This window comes from Podarcis muralis, chromosome 5, assembly GCF_964188315.1.
Source record: "Podarcis muralis chromosome 5, rPodMur119.hap1.1, whole genome shotgun sequence".
Classification (NCBI taxonomy): Eukaryota; Metazoa; Chordata; class Lepidosauria; order Squamata; family Lacertidae; genus Podarcis; species Podarcis muralis.
In genome coordinates this window covers 72,148,665-72,168,771 of record NC_135659.1, presented here as the reverse complement: position 1 = coordinate 72,168,771, position 20,107 = coordinate 72,148,665, and the positions used below count along the sequence as shown (strand labels likewise).

The window sequence follows — 20,107 nt, the reverse complement described above, 5'->3', positions numbered from 1 at the left end:
AAGAGTCATGGTGGGCAAGAGGATCTTACCTGCCTGCTGCTTTTCAGCTAGAAACTACCCACTCTACAGTTTCACTGCAAGTGCATTTGACAACATCCCTCTGCCGTCATTAATTGCAGTTCCAACCTGAAATCCACCGATCAAATGTGCATGGGGGTGAAAGGAAACAATAAAGTTCCTGTATGGAAGAACAACAAAGGCTGCTGTTCTTCATGCATTATTGAAATGGAGACCAGACCAGAATGCAGCATAGCTTCAGATTCAGGAACTTTCAATAAATGCTTCAGGAACATGGCCATATTCCAAGATGCCTCTTTTCAAGCACACGCAAAAGTGTGTGAGGTCCCAGTGAGACCTCAAGTGCCTGCTCTCACTCTCTCATGCGCGCGCACACACACACACACCAGCAGCTGCTTCTGAAATGCATTGCAAACAGCTTTTGAAGCTCTCTTCGTTTTATGAAGTAGTTTCGAATGCGATCCAAAAGGGCTAGTGTAAGTGGGGGGAGAGAGAAAGAAAAAAATGTCTCTGGGCCACAATAGTAGCCAAATGCTTCCTTGGATTGCGGCCCATAAGTGGTCAGACTCTTCATTCCATATTCCATCCTCCTAACACGTTGAACACAGTTCATGATAACCAATATAAAGGTAAAGGACAAGGAATTACCCCACCCTAAAAAAAGGGGGGAGCTTCTTAATTCCCATGCGTATCTTTTAGGAGTGAAGCAAAATATGTCCACCCTCTTGGAAACTTTCGTAATGTGTTGTTTTTTCAAAGGGCACGTGAACATATTTTTGCATTATTTTATGATCAATCAAAAAAAGGGACAATTAAGGGTGAGATTTTCAGGGAGCCTCAAGGGCTTAGCTGCACAGGAACTCCCGCAAGCTGCTACACTTAACACATTAGCACAAAACAAGAAAGTGCAGGAAGTTGGAAAAGCAAGTACCTCCCTCCATGCTGTCACTCCTGTTGTGAAGAGGGAATATAGTACTGAGTACAGGCACCCATCTACGAATGGAACAGGTGGGGAAACTGACAGACCATGCAGGCTGAAATTGCCAGCGCTAGTGGATTGTGCTGCTCAGGTGTGCTTGCAAATCACTTCTCTTCAAGCCCATCATAAAGAAGTGCCTTGTGAACCAGATATCCTAATCCCTTTTCCAGCGAGGGATTGTCCAAAGATCTAACTGCGCCAAAGTCCTCTGTCATGTCCCACAGTTAGGCATTATAGCTGAACTCGTCCTTCCTTCCAAAAGTTGGCAACATTTTCAAAGCAAGCAACTTCTGTGTTTCTCTAGAAGACAATTGCAGCTTTCCTCCCACCTCCACACTGTATCCCTTTCCCCTAAAAGCTGATGGTGTCTGTTTAGCACTGTGTAGCAGATCTCAGAGGAAGCTTGCATAATGTGGCAGAATCTAGCACCTCCCCCAGGGTGCCCAGCTGCTGCAGAAGCAATTTCACAGCTCATCATCCATTATGAGATTAAAATAATTTTTTCCTCCCGTGAAGTATTAATAAATTGTGCAGGCAGCCCAGAGTTAGTGCCATTTACACAAATGGTAGTGAATCACCCACCTAGTTATTTCTTAATGGATTGTGTCTCTGCAGCTCTCCTTATCCTGTAATTTAAGAAACCAAATTTACAAACCATTGCAGATTGGCGTTTGTTTACATACATTTCTCTACGTTACCACAAGGTGGCTCTGATTGTAGGGGGACTGGGCTGGACAGGAGTACACAAATAGGTCTATTCATATAGAGAGAAAATATGACTTAGTAGAGCCCCACAGTCAGTGAATAAATCCATGGCATTTACTATAGAACGACACCAAAATTCATGTCAATCGATACAAGAGGGGAAGTGCACTTATAAAATGAAGTCCAAGTCCATGTTCAAATCCCTTCAAGAATTCACTTACATTCCCTTCTGGGGGCAAAACTCACTGAAGCAGCACTGATGCAATACAGGCTCTTTTGAACATACAGGGGAGATAGGAAGCTCAGCTCAGAGCTCTGCTAATGACTCCTGGAACATCTCTGCTTTGTTAAAATGTTACATAAAGCCCCTATCTTTAATGTTCAAACTTGCACCAGCTAATGCCTCCAGCCAAAAGAAAAGAAAAACATGCTTTACATGCTTTTCACCACACCTGCTGCCTTTGTAGGTATAAGGTAGGTACAACTTTTTTTAAAAAAGAATGTGCTTAAAAAGTACAACTGTGAGCAATTTGGTGTAACCTTAACAAAAGGCTCTCAACAGCTGTTGAACTGTTGAACTCAACTTCAGAACACTAGAGAGGAGCTGGGGAGTTCAAAAGTAACCAACTTTTGAATGGCGCTATGGCAAATCTTTTAAAAAAACAAAAACAAGAAAAAACAGGAAGTTAATTTCAAGCTGCAACTGTAAATGCAAAGAAGAGTAGATGCCAAAGATCTCTGAACCTTTGCAGACACTCAACTTTTCCTGGCCAGACTGTACACACACACCCACACACCCACACCCACCATTTACACATAACATCACTCCAACTAGGGGCAGATCCACACCTTTTAATGTTCATTCAACACACATTTCAATCACACAGCTTCCCCCAAAGAATCCTGGGAACTGAAGTTGGCTAAGGGCAAAGAGAACTGTAGCTCTATGAAGTTCCCAGGATTCTTTGGGAGAAGTCATGTGCACTGAATGTGCTTTGAATGTATGGTTTGGACCTCTTATTTTCTTTTGGCTCCTGCTCTGAGTTAACTACCACTTCCCAACAACCCTGTATACCCTATACATGTCTAGTAAATCCCACTGAGTACAGCTGGATTAATCCCTGGCAAGTGTGTACAGGACTGCAACCCTTATAGCATTTGTGCTCTTAGCCTCCCCAGAGAGACTGTATGTATAACCATATGGCAAGGTTATGAACACCTATTAGTCTATGCTGGCATCACCTCCCCAAGGCACACGACAACCACCCCCTCCTCACCTACCCATGAAATTTTCAAGCAGCTTGCCAACATTTTGGCTACTTCTCATTTTATTCCTCATTCTCAGCTACTCTCGGGCTCAAGTGCTATGTTTATAACCATTCAACAACCAGGGGAAGAGATGAGATTTCTCTTCTCTGGTGTGCTCTATGTCTTTCTGGTACATAGGGATAGGGGATATCACATCAAATATACAGTGATAGCACAACACAAATAGGAGGGCACAATACCCATTCAGAAGAAAATGAGTGTCTTGAAAGGCCAGTGACAATACAAGAGAGTATTTTTGAATGGGCATGAAACTGGATTAATTTTACACTGGCAGCAGTGCATTGTGCAATCTGTCAACAGCTGCAAGGGATCAAGAATAGTGTTAATGTCAGGTTGTTCCTTGTCACACTTTCTCATGTTTCAGAAGTACAAAACATCTAGCAGGCCTTCCTGCCATTTTCAGGAAGGAAGCTGTTGGCCGTTATAAGAACATAGGATACATGAACAGCCTTAGAGAGCATCACTGGCAGCAAGTCTAAGCAATATGCTGAATCATTATATTTAGCCATTAGTGCAGCAGAATCTTTGGACAAAGCATAGCCAATGTTCCTCTAAAGATCACTTGTGAGGCTGTAGGATAGAAAAATCAACAAAAATGTTCTTGAGTGGGTGCCACAAATTGGGGGCGGGGAGAGCATTTTTGACTGACCTAAAAATGAAACCAAAACTGACTGGTTCACTTCAGCCTTTGTGAAGACTGCTTAAACTGTGTTACTGGGAAATCAATTCATCTAAATGAATTGTGCAGTCATTAACAGAAATATAGCAATAAGGAAAACACTGAGTGAATTGTATAGTTATATCCAGTGACTAGCAACTTAAGTTTCATGATCATTTTTAGGACATTAGTTCTGAACAAACTTTCCTGATAATATGCATCTTTAGTACTTACTAGAGCACTTTAAAAGCCTGTTCATTTCCTTCTCCAGTGCCAGTCTCTGACACACTTGTTTCCACCCCTATATGAGCAACCCAAAAGCCTTTGGGTAAGGAAACTTTAGCATGAACTAACTAGGCAAGAACAACATAAGGGGCAATTTCCATAACTGCAACAGTTACTCTTTCCAGCTCCTACAGTTGCAAGAAATATTGCAGCTGTATCTGCATATACTCTAGTAGTTGGACTTTATTCTGCATGAGTGCATGCTGTTAAAGTGTAGGAGAAAGTACTTGAGCGAACATGTCTGCAAATATGTGTTGTAAGCAAGTGTCAGAAAATGAAGTATGTGCAATACTTACTATCTTATCAATCCTAAACTTATTTTACTGATTTAATAACATAAAATGTATCATTTATAACTAACCTAAAATTGTACAGTTTGGCATATTTATGAAGGGTAAAGCTACAAATGATCCTAGTTTTGTACAAACAAAATTGTGGGTGTTACCAGTTATAGACCACTTCCTTTTATACACCTTGGTCAGAGCTCAGTTTTCACCCAAACTTAAGATATACATTTTTATTTTCGGCACCCACAACAGGTTTTTCACAGCTTCGGATTGGATTTGAGTGTTGTATATTTCATAATTATCATCCTCTAATGCTAGTTTGTCTTCCTTTAAAAAAAACAAAACCAAAAAAAATTTAAAGCATTTTCCATGTTCTAAAAGAGACAATATTTTATACCCGCTTGCCCCACTCCTGGATCTTTAAAAAGCAGTCTTCAAGAAAGCAATAGGGATGTCTCGCTGATCACCCCCTATCGCAGACAACAGGGGGGACGGCCTGTCCTTGAACACGGCCTTCCACACCAGCTGAGACCTAGGACCAACTGGCTAAATGCCAGATGGCCCAAAATACCCCAAACAAACACCTATATGACTACATATAGGAAACTCCCTACAACTTACCCCCTACTCTTTAACCCAAATCTCACTCTAATCCTACTAGCCCCCCATCCACCACACCCTAGGTCAGCGCAACCCCACTGGTTCTTTAAACAACACGAAGAGAGAGACACAAGACAACCCGAACGGGTTGGCATGGAATCGCCCCACATAATAGATAAACAAAATGGCTAACCTAAAAGCAATTACATTAAACGTGAGGGGGCTGGGAAACCCCATCAAAAGAAAACGCATCACCTCATACATAAACACCATGAAACCACACATCACCTTCCTACAAGAAATACACAATCCACCCAAAGGCAGCAAACTCCTGAGCGACCCCCGCTTTAGTCAACAGTGGGTCGCACAAGGCTCAGGGAAAGCCCGTGGTGTAGCCATAATACTCAGTAGGGACCTGAACTTCACTGCCACAACAGTCCTCAAGGACAAAAAAGGCAGATTCATTTTCGCTAAAGGGACACTAGATGGCAAAATCAAACTGACAATCGGCTCCATATATGCCCCAAACACGAAACAACTAGAATTCTTCCAGAAAACACTAAACAAATTCCTCTCCTTCTCTGAAGGGGAAGCAATCCTAGGAGGGGACCTCAATCTAAATATGAAAGGTATATCCCTGAAAGATATCCACCCCACAACCCCATGGGCAACCTTCCTCCGAAGGAAACCCCCAACAACCAGGAACTCTTACAAGTTACTAAAAATGCTAAAAAACAGGGGTCTCTATGACATTTGGGGTGAGCAAAACCCGGGAGACATCAGCCATACATTCCAATCGGGACGCCATGATACAGTGTCCAGACTGGACAGCATTCTACTCACACAGGGTCTGATTCCCTCAGTAGAATCAACAAACATAGGTAACATTAAAATCACAGATCACGCCCCAGTAGAAGTCACTGTTAAAATAGGAGAAGGAACACAAACCACCCCATCCTGGTCCTTCAGTCCCATCCTAACTACAAACAAACAAATTAGAGAGAGTCTCACAAAAACCCTCCAAAACTACTTCAAAGAAAACGATGTAAACAATACAACAACCCCCCTCCTATGGGACGCAATGAAAGCGGTCACCAGAGGAGCTTGCATAAAAGAGAAAACATTCCTTAAAAAACAAACCTCCTCAAAAATTAGCAAAATAGAACAAGACATCACAGCCCTCTCATCACGCTACAAACAAACAGGATCTAAAAAACTCCTCAAACTTATAGAACAGAAAAGGAGAGAACTAGACTCCTTAGAAATCAACAAAACAATGATCAACATTCTATACTCTAAACAACGTTTCTATGAATATGGAGGGAAAAACTCCAGAATACTAGCAAATAGATGTAGGAAAAAAGCACTCAAAACAAGAATACACTGCATCACCAAAAAAGACGGCAACATAACATTCTCCCCCAAAGAAATAATTTCAGAATTTGCAGAATTTTACTCCAACCTATACACCTCCCATAACCCACCAGAGAGGGAAATCAAAAAATTTCTAGCAGGACTGACCATGCCTACCCTAACTGATGAGGAGCGGGAATTCATGGACAGCCCTATCACCCCAGAGGAAATAGATGCGGTCCTCAAAAACTTGAAACCACACAAAGCCCCAGGCCCAGACGGCTTCACAGCAGAATTCTATAAGAAATTCAAAGAACCCTTGATGCCCTACATGACCCGCCTATTCAACGACATCATAAAAGGAGGCCCCATCCCCAAAACCTGGACCCACTCCAAAATAGTCTCCATCCCAAAACCACTAAAAGACAGCCTCAAAGTAGAATCATACCGCCCAATCTCGTTAATAAACCAAGACTACAAGATATTCACATCAATCTTGGCCAACCGCCTAAAAATCTTCCTACACAAGTTAATAGCCCCAGACCAGACTGGCTTTGTCCCTGGCCGCAATATAACAGACCCCATCAGGAAACTACTGAACCTGATCGAACACAGCAAGGCAACCAAACTCCCATTGACAATTATGTCCCTAGACATACTCAAAGCCTTTGATTGCTTGGAGTGGAAATACATATTAGCAGTACTAACTAACATGAAATTTGGCCCCAACTTCCTACAAATCCTCAAACAAATATACTCCCAAGCCTCAGCAAAATGCAGAACTAACAATATGGATTCTAACACTATAGCTATCCAAAGAGGCACGAAACAAGGATGCCCACTGTCTCCCTTCTTATTTATCCTGGCTCTGGAACCCCTAGCAATCCGCATCCGAGCAGCCACAGACATCAAGGGAGTGGAAATAAAAGGCAGGACCTATAAATTAGGGCTCTTTGCAGATGACCTAATGGTCACAACACCAGACCCCATAAGCACAGCAACCTCCCTAATCAGAGAACTCAACGCATTTGCAATGGTGTCGGGCCTACAGGTAAATTTCACAAAGTCAGAAGCTATGTGCTTCAACACCCCTCCTCACACCCAAAAAGAACTCACGAAGGTCACCAAAATAAAACTTTGCCACACCAAGTTCAGATACCTAGGGGTACAAATAACCAGAAACCTCAATAAATTATACCTCCACAACTACAAGCCCCTGTGGCGACAAATTAACAAAGACCTAAAGAGATGGAATAACATGAACCTCACTCTCTCAGACAAAATAGCCATGATCAAAATGATCACACTCCCAAAACTAACCTACCTATTCCAAACCCTCCCAATCTGGATCCCCTCAACCCAACTTCACAGTTGGCAGAGAAAACTACACTCTTTCATCTTCTCACATAAAAAACCAAGAATAAGCCCCAAATACCTGCACCTCCCCACCTCAGAAGGAGGATGGGGAATCCCCAACATAGAAGCATATTACAACGCCAACCAAATACGCCATATAATCCCATATATACTAGAAGATGAGACAAAACAATGGGTACACCTAGAGAAGGACACAATTGAAAACACCTGCACCACAACATACCCACTCCTCCCAAACAAACTAAAGAAAATTCCCACAACACTTAACAGGTACACACAGACCATGCCCAAAGCATGGAAAACACAAATAGGCAAACTATCCCCAACCCCATCCCCACTAATACCCCTGGCGTACCACCCATTATTCCACCATGCAGCACAAAACCTCAAGATAAAAACCTGGTGAACCAAAGGCTTGTATCGCCTAATAGACTTTTATAAAAATAACAAACCCTTGTCAACACAAGAAATACAAGACAAACTAGAAGACACCCAAATGCCCTGGTTAACACAACACCAACTACATGCCCTCTTAAACAACCCAACAGTAAAATCAGCAGCAACTAGGCCCCTGACAACCTTCGAAAACCTCCTCCTAACAACAAAGGGAAACGGTAAAGGGATGGTATCCGCAATATACAAAATACTACTCCAAAATCTCGCAAATCCCCTAGACGCAATCAAAAATCAATGGGAGAATGACATAGGCTATGAGATAAACCCCACTCAATGGACCAGAATGTGGTCTAAACCCCCCTTTAAATCCATATCAACGAAAAGAAAAGAACTCACACTGAAACTCACCTACAGGTGGTACCTAACACCAAGGAAACTAGCGCTAATACACCCAGGAACCTCACCAAAATGCTGGAGAGGGTGCACCTCCACAGGCACATACTTCCACATGTGGTGGGAGTGTCCCAAAATCCAACTATTCTGGACAACAGCCATACAAGAAATTTGTAAAATAACTAAGCAAGTAATAGACACCACCCCAGAATTGGCCCTACTAAACATCTTCCAAGACAACAATGCCCATTTACACCACAAAGAACTCATAACCCACCTGCTCTCAGCAGCCAGAAACACCATAACCAGACACTGGAGAGACCTGTCAGGAGTAAGCATGGACCAATGGTATCAAATAGTATGGGAAACAGCCCTACTAGAAAAATTAACTAATAAACTGAAACTGACACGGGGACAAACAGAAGAAGATGCCTTCACCCCGGTATGGCTCCCCTTTATCACACACACAGCCCAACAGGACAATGACAATAATCCACCAACAGCATACAAATCAATATGGCTAACCTGATCCAAAACACCCACCCACCTCACTCACACACGAAAACAAAGATCACCACAGCCAATCACAAGCAAACAATCACACCCTAGGCCAACCCCAACCTCTCTCACCACCAAAGGAACACAAGTGAACAACACAAGCACGCTGACACCAAACTCTACACACATTAAACATAATAGAAACACCGCCACCCAATCCCACCCTTATCCATCTTCCCTCTCTCCACCCCCCTTTCTCTTTTCTCTCCTTTTTTTATTTTTATTTTTATTTTCTTCTCCCCCTAATGCCTCAACAAATGAAACGGATTTGTAAAAATGTTACATGGGGAAAAATATATATGAGGCACTACACTTCTGTAAAACAAGAAAATCCTTAATAAAATATTAAAAAAAAAAAAAAAAAAAAAAAAGAAAGCAATAGGGAAAGCAGTTTAAAGTCTCCCCTTCGACATTCCCCTGTTCCCACCCCCCAAACCCTCTCATCTCTTTGACCTTGGCCAGTATCCAAAGAGACCTCTGTAAACATGCAAAGTGCAAAAAGTTGCCAATTTCCCCTTCCAGCAGCAGCAGCAGCAGCAGCAGCCCCTCATGGATCCAGCTCTGGAGGATCTCCCAACATTACATTATTTTGTCTCTGAAGCCCAAGTTTCCTTCTTCTCACAAGTGTTTGTGTGTGTAAAAGAGAAAGATTTAAAACAGTAAAACAGAGGGAGAGAGAATCTTAGCTTATGTTAACCCAAGTCTTTCATGTGTGAATTATTAAATTGACTACTGGGGATGGATGACAGAATTAGAACAGAAATGAATTTATTTGGTCATTATTAGTTTTAACTGTTTCTCTCTCTCTCAAACAAAAAAGGGGGGAGGGAAGGGAAGCATAAACACACACTTCCTTCTGAGCAACCCTTGTCAGATGTGTATCACTCTCCTTTGTATAATAAGGGGTGGGATTTATCATTGCTATAGGAGCAAAAGTAAACACAGCACAGCTGTGCCTCCCAAGTGGCTAGCCAAAAGCTTTACATTATTCACAAAGAAACACCTCGTGCTAAATTTAATTACCATTTACAAAATCAAGATCAACCTGCATTGCTCTTACACAAATAATACACAGAAAATGCTCTTTGGAATCTTGTCAGCGGTATCCCCCAACGCAGAGCATCCCAGCTCCATGCTTCATAGGCAGAGCTGCAGGGGAAATGTTCAATCTTTAATCACTACATGAGGATATGCTTTGTTTATAAGCCATCTAAAGTTCTTTAAATAAATGTACTAAACTGTCTTTCAAAGACTAATGGCGCTCCCCAAACGCTTTCCGCCTCCTCCTCTACCCACTCCATAAACTTTTCAGGGGTATCTTTATTGTTATTTCTAATTTTGGAGAAAAGTAACATTTCCTGAGATTCAATTTCACTCATAATTGTTGGAAGGAAACTAAATTGTCCACTGTAAACAGTCTCTGTATTGTGTGAAAAGAATCTTTATTATAGCCCACTGGGAATTCTAATAAAATTTCCAGTTTAAGTCTTCCCTCCTCCTCCTTCTCCCCCTCCCCCAGTTTGCTCCTTTTTTCCCTCACAGGCCTATTAAAATCAGTTCAAACAGGCTGCAGACCAGATATGAGAACTCTCCACAGATATACCAGTAGTTATATTTTAACAATCAATTACAGCCTTCTCCCCCTCACCCACAGCCCCATTCCTTTCCTTTGCAGCTTTCTGTTCTGAAAATGAGAGCAGCTATTCCATTTGCTTGAGTGCATGCTTAAAGTCAATGACAAAAAAAAAAAAAAACCTCATTAGTTTAGTCTGGCAAATGCAATACAGCCCAAGTACATTCATCCCCTCCCATTTTATTCTGCAGCTACAAAATGGATGCTAAATTTCATCAGACTGGAATGGAACTATGGTCTTGGAACATTTTATTTTATTTTTTTTAATTTCAGGGGTCTTCTATTTAATTCAAAATTCATGAATCATTTCCTGGTAATACTACTATAATTATTCTTAGACTGTTAGGTTTGAAGCTTTAATACGAAATATTTGCAAAAGTCCTTTTTCGCTTTGATAGTCGGTAATCTTCATGGTAATCAGATCACTTGGCTCCCTAACAACAGCAGCCAGAAAAATATAATTTAATATTAACTTCATATTCTTCACTCTGATTTGAATTCTAGTAATGAAAACCAAGTCATATTTTTCCCATTACAATGTATACAAACCAGAGTTATATATAAACAACCTTTTTTTTTTAATGACTGGTGAAGCACTCATAGCAAAAAAGTAAACCCAACTTGGAATTTTTTAAAAAGCTTTTTGGCATGAAGAGAGGGATTAGTAACAATTCCAGCACCACTGCAAGGATGGCTAACAAAACCCCCTCAACTCAAAGTTGCAATGGCTCGGCTTGGACCTTTAAGCTGTTATATCCAAACCTTCCCACATCACCCACTTTCCTCTTCCCTTCTTGACACACTGGATTAATGGCCTATTGTTTCACATTAGAACAGGGAAACTCTGGCTCCAGGGCACTCCCACCGCTGGTTTTGAAGCCCTGTACATGTGGTATTAGCCCCAGTCCATATGTCTCCTGTTGCTTCTTGATAAATATTGCAGCGTGATGTATTTCCCCCCCAAACCAGCGCCCATCCACTTTAAAAATGGAAGCTGCCAATAAGCTGAAATGTGTACATTTGAGACCTCCATTGCGCATGCACAGATGACAGCTTCACTGAATAGGAGTCTGTTGGGGGTTGCATACATGGGGAACAAATCAGGTAACATGGAGCAGGTGAAGACATTTCCTCCCCCCATCCCTTCTCTGGTGTATACAGAAACTTTAAAATGTGAGTTGAAACAATCACCATCTGAAAGACAACCCAATCTCCCCAAAAACCTCAATGAGTAAGAGATGACTACTGACAGCAAACGATCCATGCTCTTGTTGGGAAACAAATATGCCTATTAAATGCTTTTTATGTGCTTCCTCTCAGGAGAAGTTATAAATAATACAGAGGTAAAATCAACAAGTGGTCAATACGGATGAACATGTTTATTGTAATGTTCAGAGTATTCAGATCCTGGGAAAACACAGGGAACGTGGTGAATTAATGTGATATGGAACCCAGAGTGTTCTATCAATTTAAATGGCCTCTGGCGATGCCTTTCTGGAAACAGACAGTGGACCCCAATCCATTTGTGAAGTGGAAAATCATCAAGAAATTAAAACTAAACTGCAGGTTACATATACTTCTAGCTTCCCCCACCCCTAATTCATTAGTTCATGTTTTATGATTAGAGCAGGTGAGATGGAAGATAGTCTAGGTTTTTTAATTGTATATGTTTGTAAAAGTTAAATACAATTAAAAAGTGCATCTCTCTCTCTCTTCAAGCCATTTGTCTGCTCAAAATCAGCCCCCAATATGGGTCCCAAATATTTTCCTCCAAATGCAGTTTTCAGCAGAAAATGGTTAAACAGCCCCTCCTGTACCCACGCTGCCAGCCCTCCACTTAGAATTAAAGCCTCCCAATGATATTTTTCCACAAAGCAGGGGGAAGCAGTTGGGGGGGGGGGATAATCTTAGAGCTACATGTAATTGTGCATTCCCTTGGTCAATTTTGCTCTGCTACATCATCTTCCTGTTTGCACAGGCCTTCATCCAAACACTGAAGTGGAAAATAATGCTTTCCTGCTTAAAGTAAATGGCTCCCAAGTAACCTTTTCTGAGAGCTAAGCTTCCTGTTGTGAAGATGGCGTAAACACACATTCAGTTATGGCTCCGTCATCCAGGACTCAGGAAGGTATGAGCAGACTATAGCAAGATCTGGGAGGAAGGGCAGAGAATCCAAATAAATACTCTTCTAAAACTTACTGAAATGACAACATTTGAACTGAGCGATCCAACTCCGAGCAACACAAGGGAATAAAATTCTGCTGTCCAATGTCATCACAGATCTCACAGCCCATTCTTGGACAACCTATGGCCATATGCAGCCCCCACAAACATTTCAACGTGGACCCTCAAGATTTCCATAAAAATGGCTTTAAAAAATAAAACAAACATATTTTCTACTTGCTCCTTACAAGTCACACCCCTGCTCCACATACACGTAACATTAAAACACAGACAAATGTGTGATGATGGCGACTGAGACACAAGCAACCACTTCAAGAAGTACAGGAAGGTGAGGGAGTAATGTTGAGAGCAGGGAGAATGGAAGAGACAAAGGCTCACAGGCTTGCATGTAAAAGCTTTGGTTCTTAAACACCCTGAAAAACGGTCTGTTCCTAATGCTAATTCATCCAGTGGGATGTTCTTGAAACTCATCTTCATTACAGCAATATCCTCTTGTTCCTGGAAGATTGTGTTTCTATTGAACACTATCTGATTAGATTCACTTCAAATTCCCAACTAAGATCTGGCACAATTTCCTCCCTACATTTTACCCAGAATTCACTGACAGGTTCATTCAGCTCTGCTTTGTTTTTGCTGCAAAGAATTAACAAGTGAAAAACCTATTTTTTATTTTAGTTCCGGCTAATAATAAGCTTGAAGATTCTGTAAGTTTCTGCAAGAAATGCAAGTGGGTTCCCCTTGGCTCACTTCACCAGCACTGTCTAAATTTAAAATTCTGTCTCCATCTGAGCCATTCCTGATTTATTGGGGGGGGGGGGGCTCAAGATTTCTACTACATCATACAGGTGTTTCACTTCTACTGCTATTGCTCCTGTTATTGAAGCAAAATATATACAGCCTATGTATAAAGAAGAAACCTCCGAAAAATTGTCACCACTCAGTGGCCCCATTTAGATGTATTTATCTCAGCTTAATAAAACAATGAACAGGCCTTCTGGTTGCATGCATTGTCCCTTCCTTCTTCTCTTCTTGGTGAACTTTACCTAAGTCCAGCTTTCAGTTAACCATAACTTCCTGTTATGGCTGAAAGGCTCCCCTTCAGCATTGGGCATTCAGCTCCTAGCCAGGCCTTGCACACAGGGCAGCATAGTTCCTGCCTGCCTGCCTGCTGGCCTCCCAGTTGTCTGTCCATTCCCAACGCCAAGGGCTGGTGGACTGGCTGGCTGGGCTCCCTCGCCCGCTTGCTTGCTTACTCCAAGGCTGCCTCCGCACCTGGCACCCGGCACCCTCTGGCCAGCCCCAGAGGCACCATTTGCCTGTGAAGCTCATAGCCAGGACTGCTGCAACAAACAGCCACACAAGCCTTTGGGAGGCAGAGGCATGAGAGGGCATCAGAGAAGGGAGGGAAGGAAAGAGGGGCAGACCAGTGTTGCCCGCAGCATCCCAGACCACTATTCAAGGCACCCCAGGGTGCCACGACACACTGGTTGAAAACCACTTATCTAAATTGCTATAACCCTACCCTCTCTCTGAGACACTGTGGTGAAGAAATAAAAATATAACCAATAGCCCATTTCAAATGGATGAGGGGAATTTGCCTGTCACTAAGGTGCTCAGAGTTATAGTAGGAATCATAAGTTACTTTGTGAGAGAACTGCTTCTCATCAGTTACCGCAATACAAGGCAAAATGAGCCAGCTCACCAGTAGCATTTTTACCTAGCATCTAATTTGGCATTTTTACCTAGCATCTAATGTAGTAGCCAGCTCACCAGTGGTAAATGTATCTTTTATTCTAGTGAAAATATTTATGGCCATTGTCCAACCCCAAAGCAAAAGGAGGCCTAGCCTCTGATTCCATGCTAGGTTTCAGAGGCACTCCAGAGAAGCAATCTCACTCGGCTTGGCATGAGTCCTCACCCACTTGGCTGAGCAGGCAAGACTTTTTCATGGCTTCCAACTGCCTTTCAAGCTCAACTTCTGATTACAGACTTTGTGAATTTGTGGGTCCATATTTTAGTTTAAACAAGACCTTTCATATTAAAGCTGCCTGAATAATTTTGCAGCAAGATCATCAATGGTAATAAAGATTGCTATGTTTTGGTGCCAGCTGAAATTTTTGCTTCATTCCATTCTCACCAAAATGTAGGCCCCCTCTCCACACACCCCCACAGCAAGCCTCACTTCTTACTCACATCTGATTTCGCATGAAACTTTTTCAACTGTAGCTTATGACATTCATATACAGAATTCAGCTCTTTGGAACAATCTGCATCCACAAAGGAATTCAGAGTACCATCAAATGCTGCTTCTTAAGTCATAACCAACTGTGTAAGATGCTATTTTGCTACACCACAACAAACACAGAAGAGAAACTGTACAGTTAGGCTCTAGGAGCCATTCAGTTATATAATCTACATTTCTAAGTTTTTCTGTAATACTGTTTGAAAGAACCACCAGCAGTCATCATGGGAAAACAGCATCCATTCTCCTTTCATACTAAAAGTATCTTTTTGCCCTATTTAAACAATATAGCAGCCTTGCACTCAAGCCATGCATGCTTCTACTAACAAGACCGCCGTTACTCTCAAACTAAATTACAATAATGCCTCCTTGGCTGTGTGCTTTAAAAATTCCATTGTCAGATAAGAGCTCATGCAAAATTCAGGTGCTTGGATCTTCACTGGTACTCACATTCAACTCAGTATTACTCTTGTTTTGATGGGGAGGGGATGATGTATGCTGGCTCTTTATTCCATTAAAATGAATATAACATTATACTGCTCATTTTTTAAATGGTACATGATAGCATCAATGTGCATCATGCTGAGAAAGGTTTTTAATATTAATCAGCATGTCCCCTGTAGTCCACTGATACCGGTCCCCTCTGTATTTGCTCTTTTAACATTGCATATACATTATATATATTAAAGTGTCATTTGAGAAAAGCCTACAATGAGGGGAAAGGATATCTTAATGCATGAGTACAAGAGAAAGCGGCAAGACTGCTCCTTCATCCTTATCTTTTGCACTTCCCGGTTTAGGCTTGGCTTTACTTTGTGTAAATATGAATATTAGTGAGCTTTTTAAAACAAAAAATAAATAAAAAATCTGGTTTTCCATCTTCTCGGTTATCTATACAACAAAATAAAAAATTTAACTTTGCACGAATATTAGATTGTTGGTTATCTTAGACTAGGAATGGGGATTCCGTGGCCCTCTAGATATTGATGAGCTATAAGTCCAATTATCGCTAACTGTTGGGCACACTGCCTACAGCTGACTGGAGTCCAGCAATGTCTAGAGCAGCCTTTCTCAACCTGTGGGTCGCCAGATGTTGTTGAACTACAACTCTCATCACCCCTAGCTAGCAAGGCCAGAGCTCAGGGATGATGGGAGTTGTACTCCAACAACATCTGGGGACCCACAGGTTGAGAACAGCTGGTCTAGAGGGTCAAAGGTTACCCAACATTATCTTAGAAAATCACCAAATGTAGGGTATGTGCATGCATGTGTGGGGCTGGAACATACCAGATTGCTATTTACAGCAGGGGCCAGTGATGTGGTGGGGGTACCATTGCTCTCCCAGTTTCCCAACGAAGTGGGGAGGAGACCCCAACTCAGGGTGGTGCATGGTGGTGGAGCCAATCTAATACTACTGCATACAATGCACCACAGTGGGCCGAATTCCCCACCCCTTGCCTTTCCCTCTCAGTAAACCTACTGTGTTGAGAAAGTGGGAGGACAATGGTGCCCCACATCTGCCCCCTCCCTGGAAACTAAAGGCTCTTTTTCTGAAGTTAAATTGTTGTTGATTATGCACTTCACTTAAATGGATACTTGTTGCAATAAACGTAAAAATGCTCTTCATTAAGCAAAGGTTGGTTGTTTACTTGCAATTAGGAATCTTTGACTTTGTTAACTGTACACAAATGGATTCTGCACCTTTTCTGAGACACCTTTCAGAACATTCTAATGCTGTGAAAGTGAGCGGCTGGCACACCTGCCCCTCCCATAAGAGGTCTTTATTTTCTTCTAAAGCTTTGAGAGACATGGCATGGGAACCACCTTCCAGCTTTGTTCCTTCACAAGCTTCGTAGAGGTATGAGCTCTCAACAACAACAGCACTCAAATAATGTACACTGTGTACCAGCACAGATGCTTCAGTTAGGCAAAGCAGCCTGTGTTCCTTCTCTGCAGAATAACCTAAGGGTGATGGGCTAAATGGCATAACTAGTGGAAGCAGCAGGTGCCCCAAGAAGAAAAGATAGTGAAGAACTGCTCAGCCTATAGCTACATCACCTCTTGCACACCCAGGCAAGGCATCATGTGCTTCTAAACATGGAAGGTCTAAACTGCCTTTCCCCATGTGAAGTGACCTGGACCCTGCAATCAACATTTGAGCCCTTCTTCGTGTGCCTCCTCCATGAGAGGTCCAGAGGGCATGATCATGAGAAAGGGCCTTTTCTGTGGTGGCTCCCCATTTGTGAAATGTTCTCTCCATACCTGGCACCTCTATTACACATTTTTAGGCACCAGGTGAAAACATTTCTCTTTAACCAGGCCTCTGGCTGATTAACATACAATGTCCTTTTACATGTTTTGTTTGGGAACGGTGGTGTTATGGGTTTTTTGGTTTGGGTTTTTTTGTTTGTTTTATTATGTGTTTTGTGTCCTCATTTTGCATTTTTCTGTTGTGAACTGCCCTGTGATCTTTGGATGAAGGGCAGTATACTAAATAAATAAAGCCAGGTAGCTGCTTTGCAGTTTGGCAAGAGATAGCAGCATTGCTCTGACAGAAGGCCTTTGAGCCCAAAAGGAACAGATCACTTGGACAGTCTCCCTGCTCCAAAACAAAAAAACAAAACAAAAACAAAAGGAGTGACAGCTGAAAATAGTCACCAGGCTAATCTTTGAAAATATTTTACAAGGCTGGGATAGGCAATGAAAATATGTTTGCCTTTCCTGAATATTCAGTTCTGTTAAGGCAGAAGGCTAATGCCTTGCATGCATATAGGGTGTGTAAGCCTCATGGTGCGCCCCCCCCCCCCCAAATACTGTGGCTCAAGGAAGAAGACAGGAATGTAAGTATCTTAGTAGATGGAAATCAACATCTGCAGTTGTGTTGGCTCCCATTGTCTCAGAATCAGTAACAAACTCAGTTTCTTCTAATGCACTGTTTTGGCCTCTGGGTTCCTCTCCTCCATCTGTCTCAGTTTGAGCATCCCTCTTTGGAAACTGCACACTCTGAGTGGAGGACAACAGGCCCACAGGTGACAGCTGCAACATCCAATGTGTAGGATTGTCACCCAAACATTTTTATTTTATTTGGAGCATACCTAAGCTGGCATGAGGAAATCTGTCCTACCTCAGTGTAATGATTCCATAACGAGATGCATCGTGATCCCAACCAATTCATGTGGAGAAAGTAGCAGCTATAACTAAGGAAAGAATGCCGCAGTGAATTATGCAGTAGCTGCCCTACATTTTACTCCGCTCAGACTAACCCTGCCGTTATGTCAAGCTGCACTCAGGGGAAAGGAACGTGCATCTTTGTTAGGCATCCTATGAAATGCCTAAGCACTTTTATTCTTGACTTGTTCCAAGTCTTAACAGCCAAATTCCCATTCTGAACAAACTACTGCGCAGTCACACAACAGATGCTGCATTTATTCAATTACATAATCACGCACCAACATCCTGTACTACCCAATTTGCTCCTTCTCAGCAGGAGTCCTAAACTGTAAAGGGGGGGGGTTGCATTTCCTCATAAGTGGCATCCTGGTGACATCTGGAGAGGTGGCAACAAGCTCAGAGCACTGTGCCATCCCCCTGCAGGGAATATACATGGGTCAGTTCACTTCCACTCACTGAAACTTTATTAAGCCAAATTTCTGACATAGACAGATCTTATTAGACACAGGCACTAACAGAGTCAATGTGGCAAATCCTCTTTAGTCCTGGCAACGCCTAATGCTTGGCTTTTCCTCTCTTCTTCCTCAGCTTGACTACCTGCTTCTTTTCTAACGTACTTCCTGAACATTTCTTGTTTCTCCAATATTTGAAGAATCTCAGAGTGTCAGATTTTTTACAGCGACTCTTTCCTCAGTTCCTCCCTTCACAAAGAATGGGGCTTCAAAACTAGTCATCAGAGGCTGCTTTGACCTTTATCCATCTGACATGGTTATGTTACTTAAAATGTATGATAGTTGAACTTTTGAGGATTTCTCAGAACATGTCCCTAATTCATGTTATGCATTTTTATTTTAATATTATGTTGCCATCAGTATTCTTCACTGGTTGTTTGCTGTTTGTATACAATGAGATAACCACAAGAATAGTTTCCAGCACAGAACACCACACTAAAACAATTCCCAGATGTTGTTAGTGCACATGGCGGATGGAGGAGAAGTTTGTTTGGTCTGTATTTTAAAGAGAACTGACCAAAGTTGCACCTCCTGGACCAATACACAAAGCAGACCAAAATTATCCTTCATATTTCACACTTCTCCAAATTTTGCAATACAGTTCTGTGCTTTAAACAAATAAACAACACCAGCATATCAAAATGCATTAAAACTTCATGTTTTAGCATAAAATGTGTTTAGAAACACATTTGCATTCATTAGGAACAATGCATACATTGAATTAAAATAGTATTTAAATCCATATTTAAATATGAACTCCCAAGCAGATTTTTTTAAAATCACAGATTAATGTGGAGACAGGACAGAACGTATGAATAAGCACTTGCAAAATTTATATGATCTGGAAATAGGCTGATCTGTTCATTCCTAGTGTAGACTATGCATATCAGATACTTGGGGTTGCAGAAAAAGCAGATGAGATTCAAGTCAGAGATGTCATAAATCGCCACGGATTCAGATAAATTACTACAGACAAGCCCTTGCAGCAGACAAATGAACTTACCATTGTTTGCTTGTCAAACTTTAAGACTGCCCTTCATCAATCTAGACCCCACAGCTATCTACAAAACAGTCACATAAAAAGCAGTAACAATAACATTCTTAAAAACTAAACCTAAAACATTATATGTTGCAAAATACTTCAATTATTTAAATAATGACACTAATATTCATACACCATGAATTCTCCATTAACTTCCAAATGACTGAATGAATGAATGAATGAATGAATGAATAAATAAATAAATAAATAAATAAATAAATAAATAAATAAATATGCCTTAAGGTGATGCTGAAAGGCAGCCATTGTGGGAAATGACTGTACTTGCAGAGGGAGGGCATTCCACCGCCAGAGTGCCACTGCTAAGAAGGCCCTGTTCTCACACCACTGCCAAACAGATAGCACCACCTATTGGCAGGCTCACTAG

General features: G+C 41.7%; 1 protein-coding gene across 11 annotated transcripts in view; it reads right to left on the bottom strand.

Annotated features, from left to right (window-relative positions):
* TOX2 (TOX high mobility group box family member 2) overlaps positions 1–20,107 on the bottom strand; it is a 223,774-nt gene that overhangs the window by 111,602 nt on the left and 92,065 nt on the right. For 2 of the 11 annotated variants that reach the window (XM_077929200.1, XM_077929201.1), the window contains exon 3: positions 19,684–19,741. The exons of the other annotated variants lie outside the window; for them this stretch is intronic. In XM_077929200.1, the coding sequence (XP_077785326.1) occupies positions 19,684–19,686 (3 nt within the window). In that variant the 5' untranslated portion in view covers positions 19,687–19,741. The remainder of the gene's footprint in view (positions 1–19,683; positions 19,742–20,107) is intronic. 11 annotated transcript variants of the gene reach the window in all.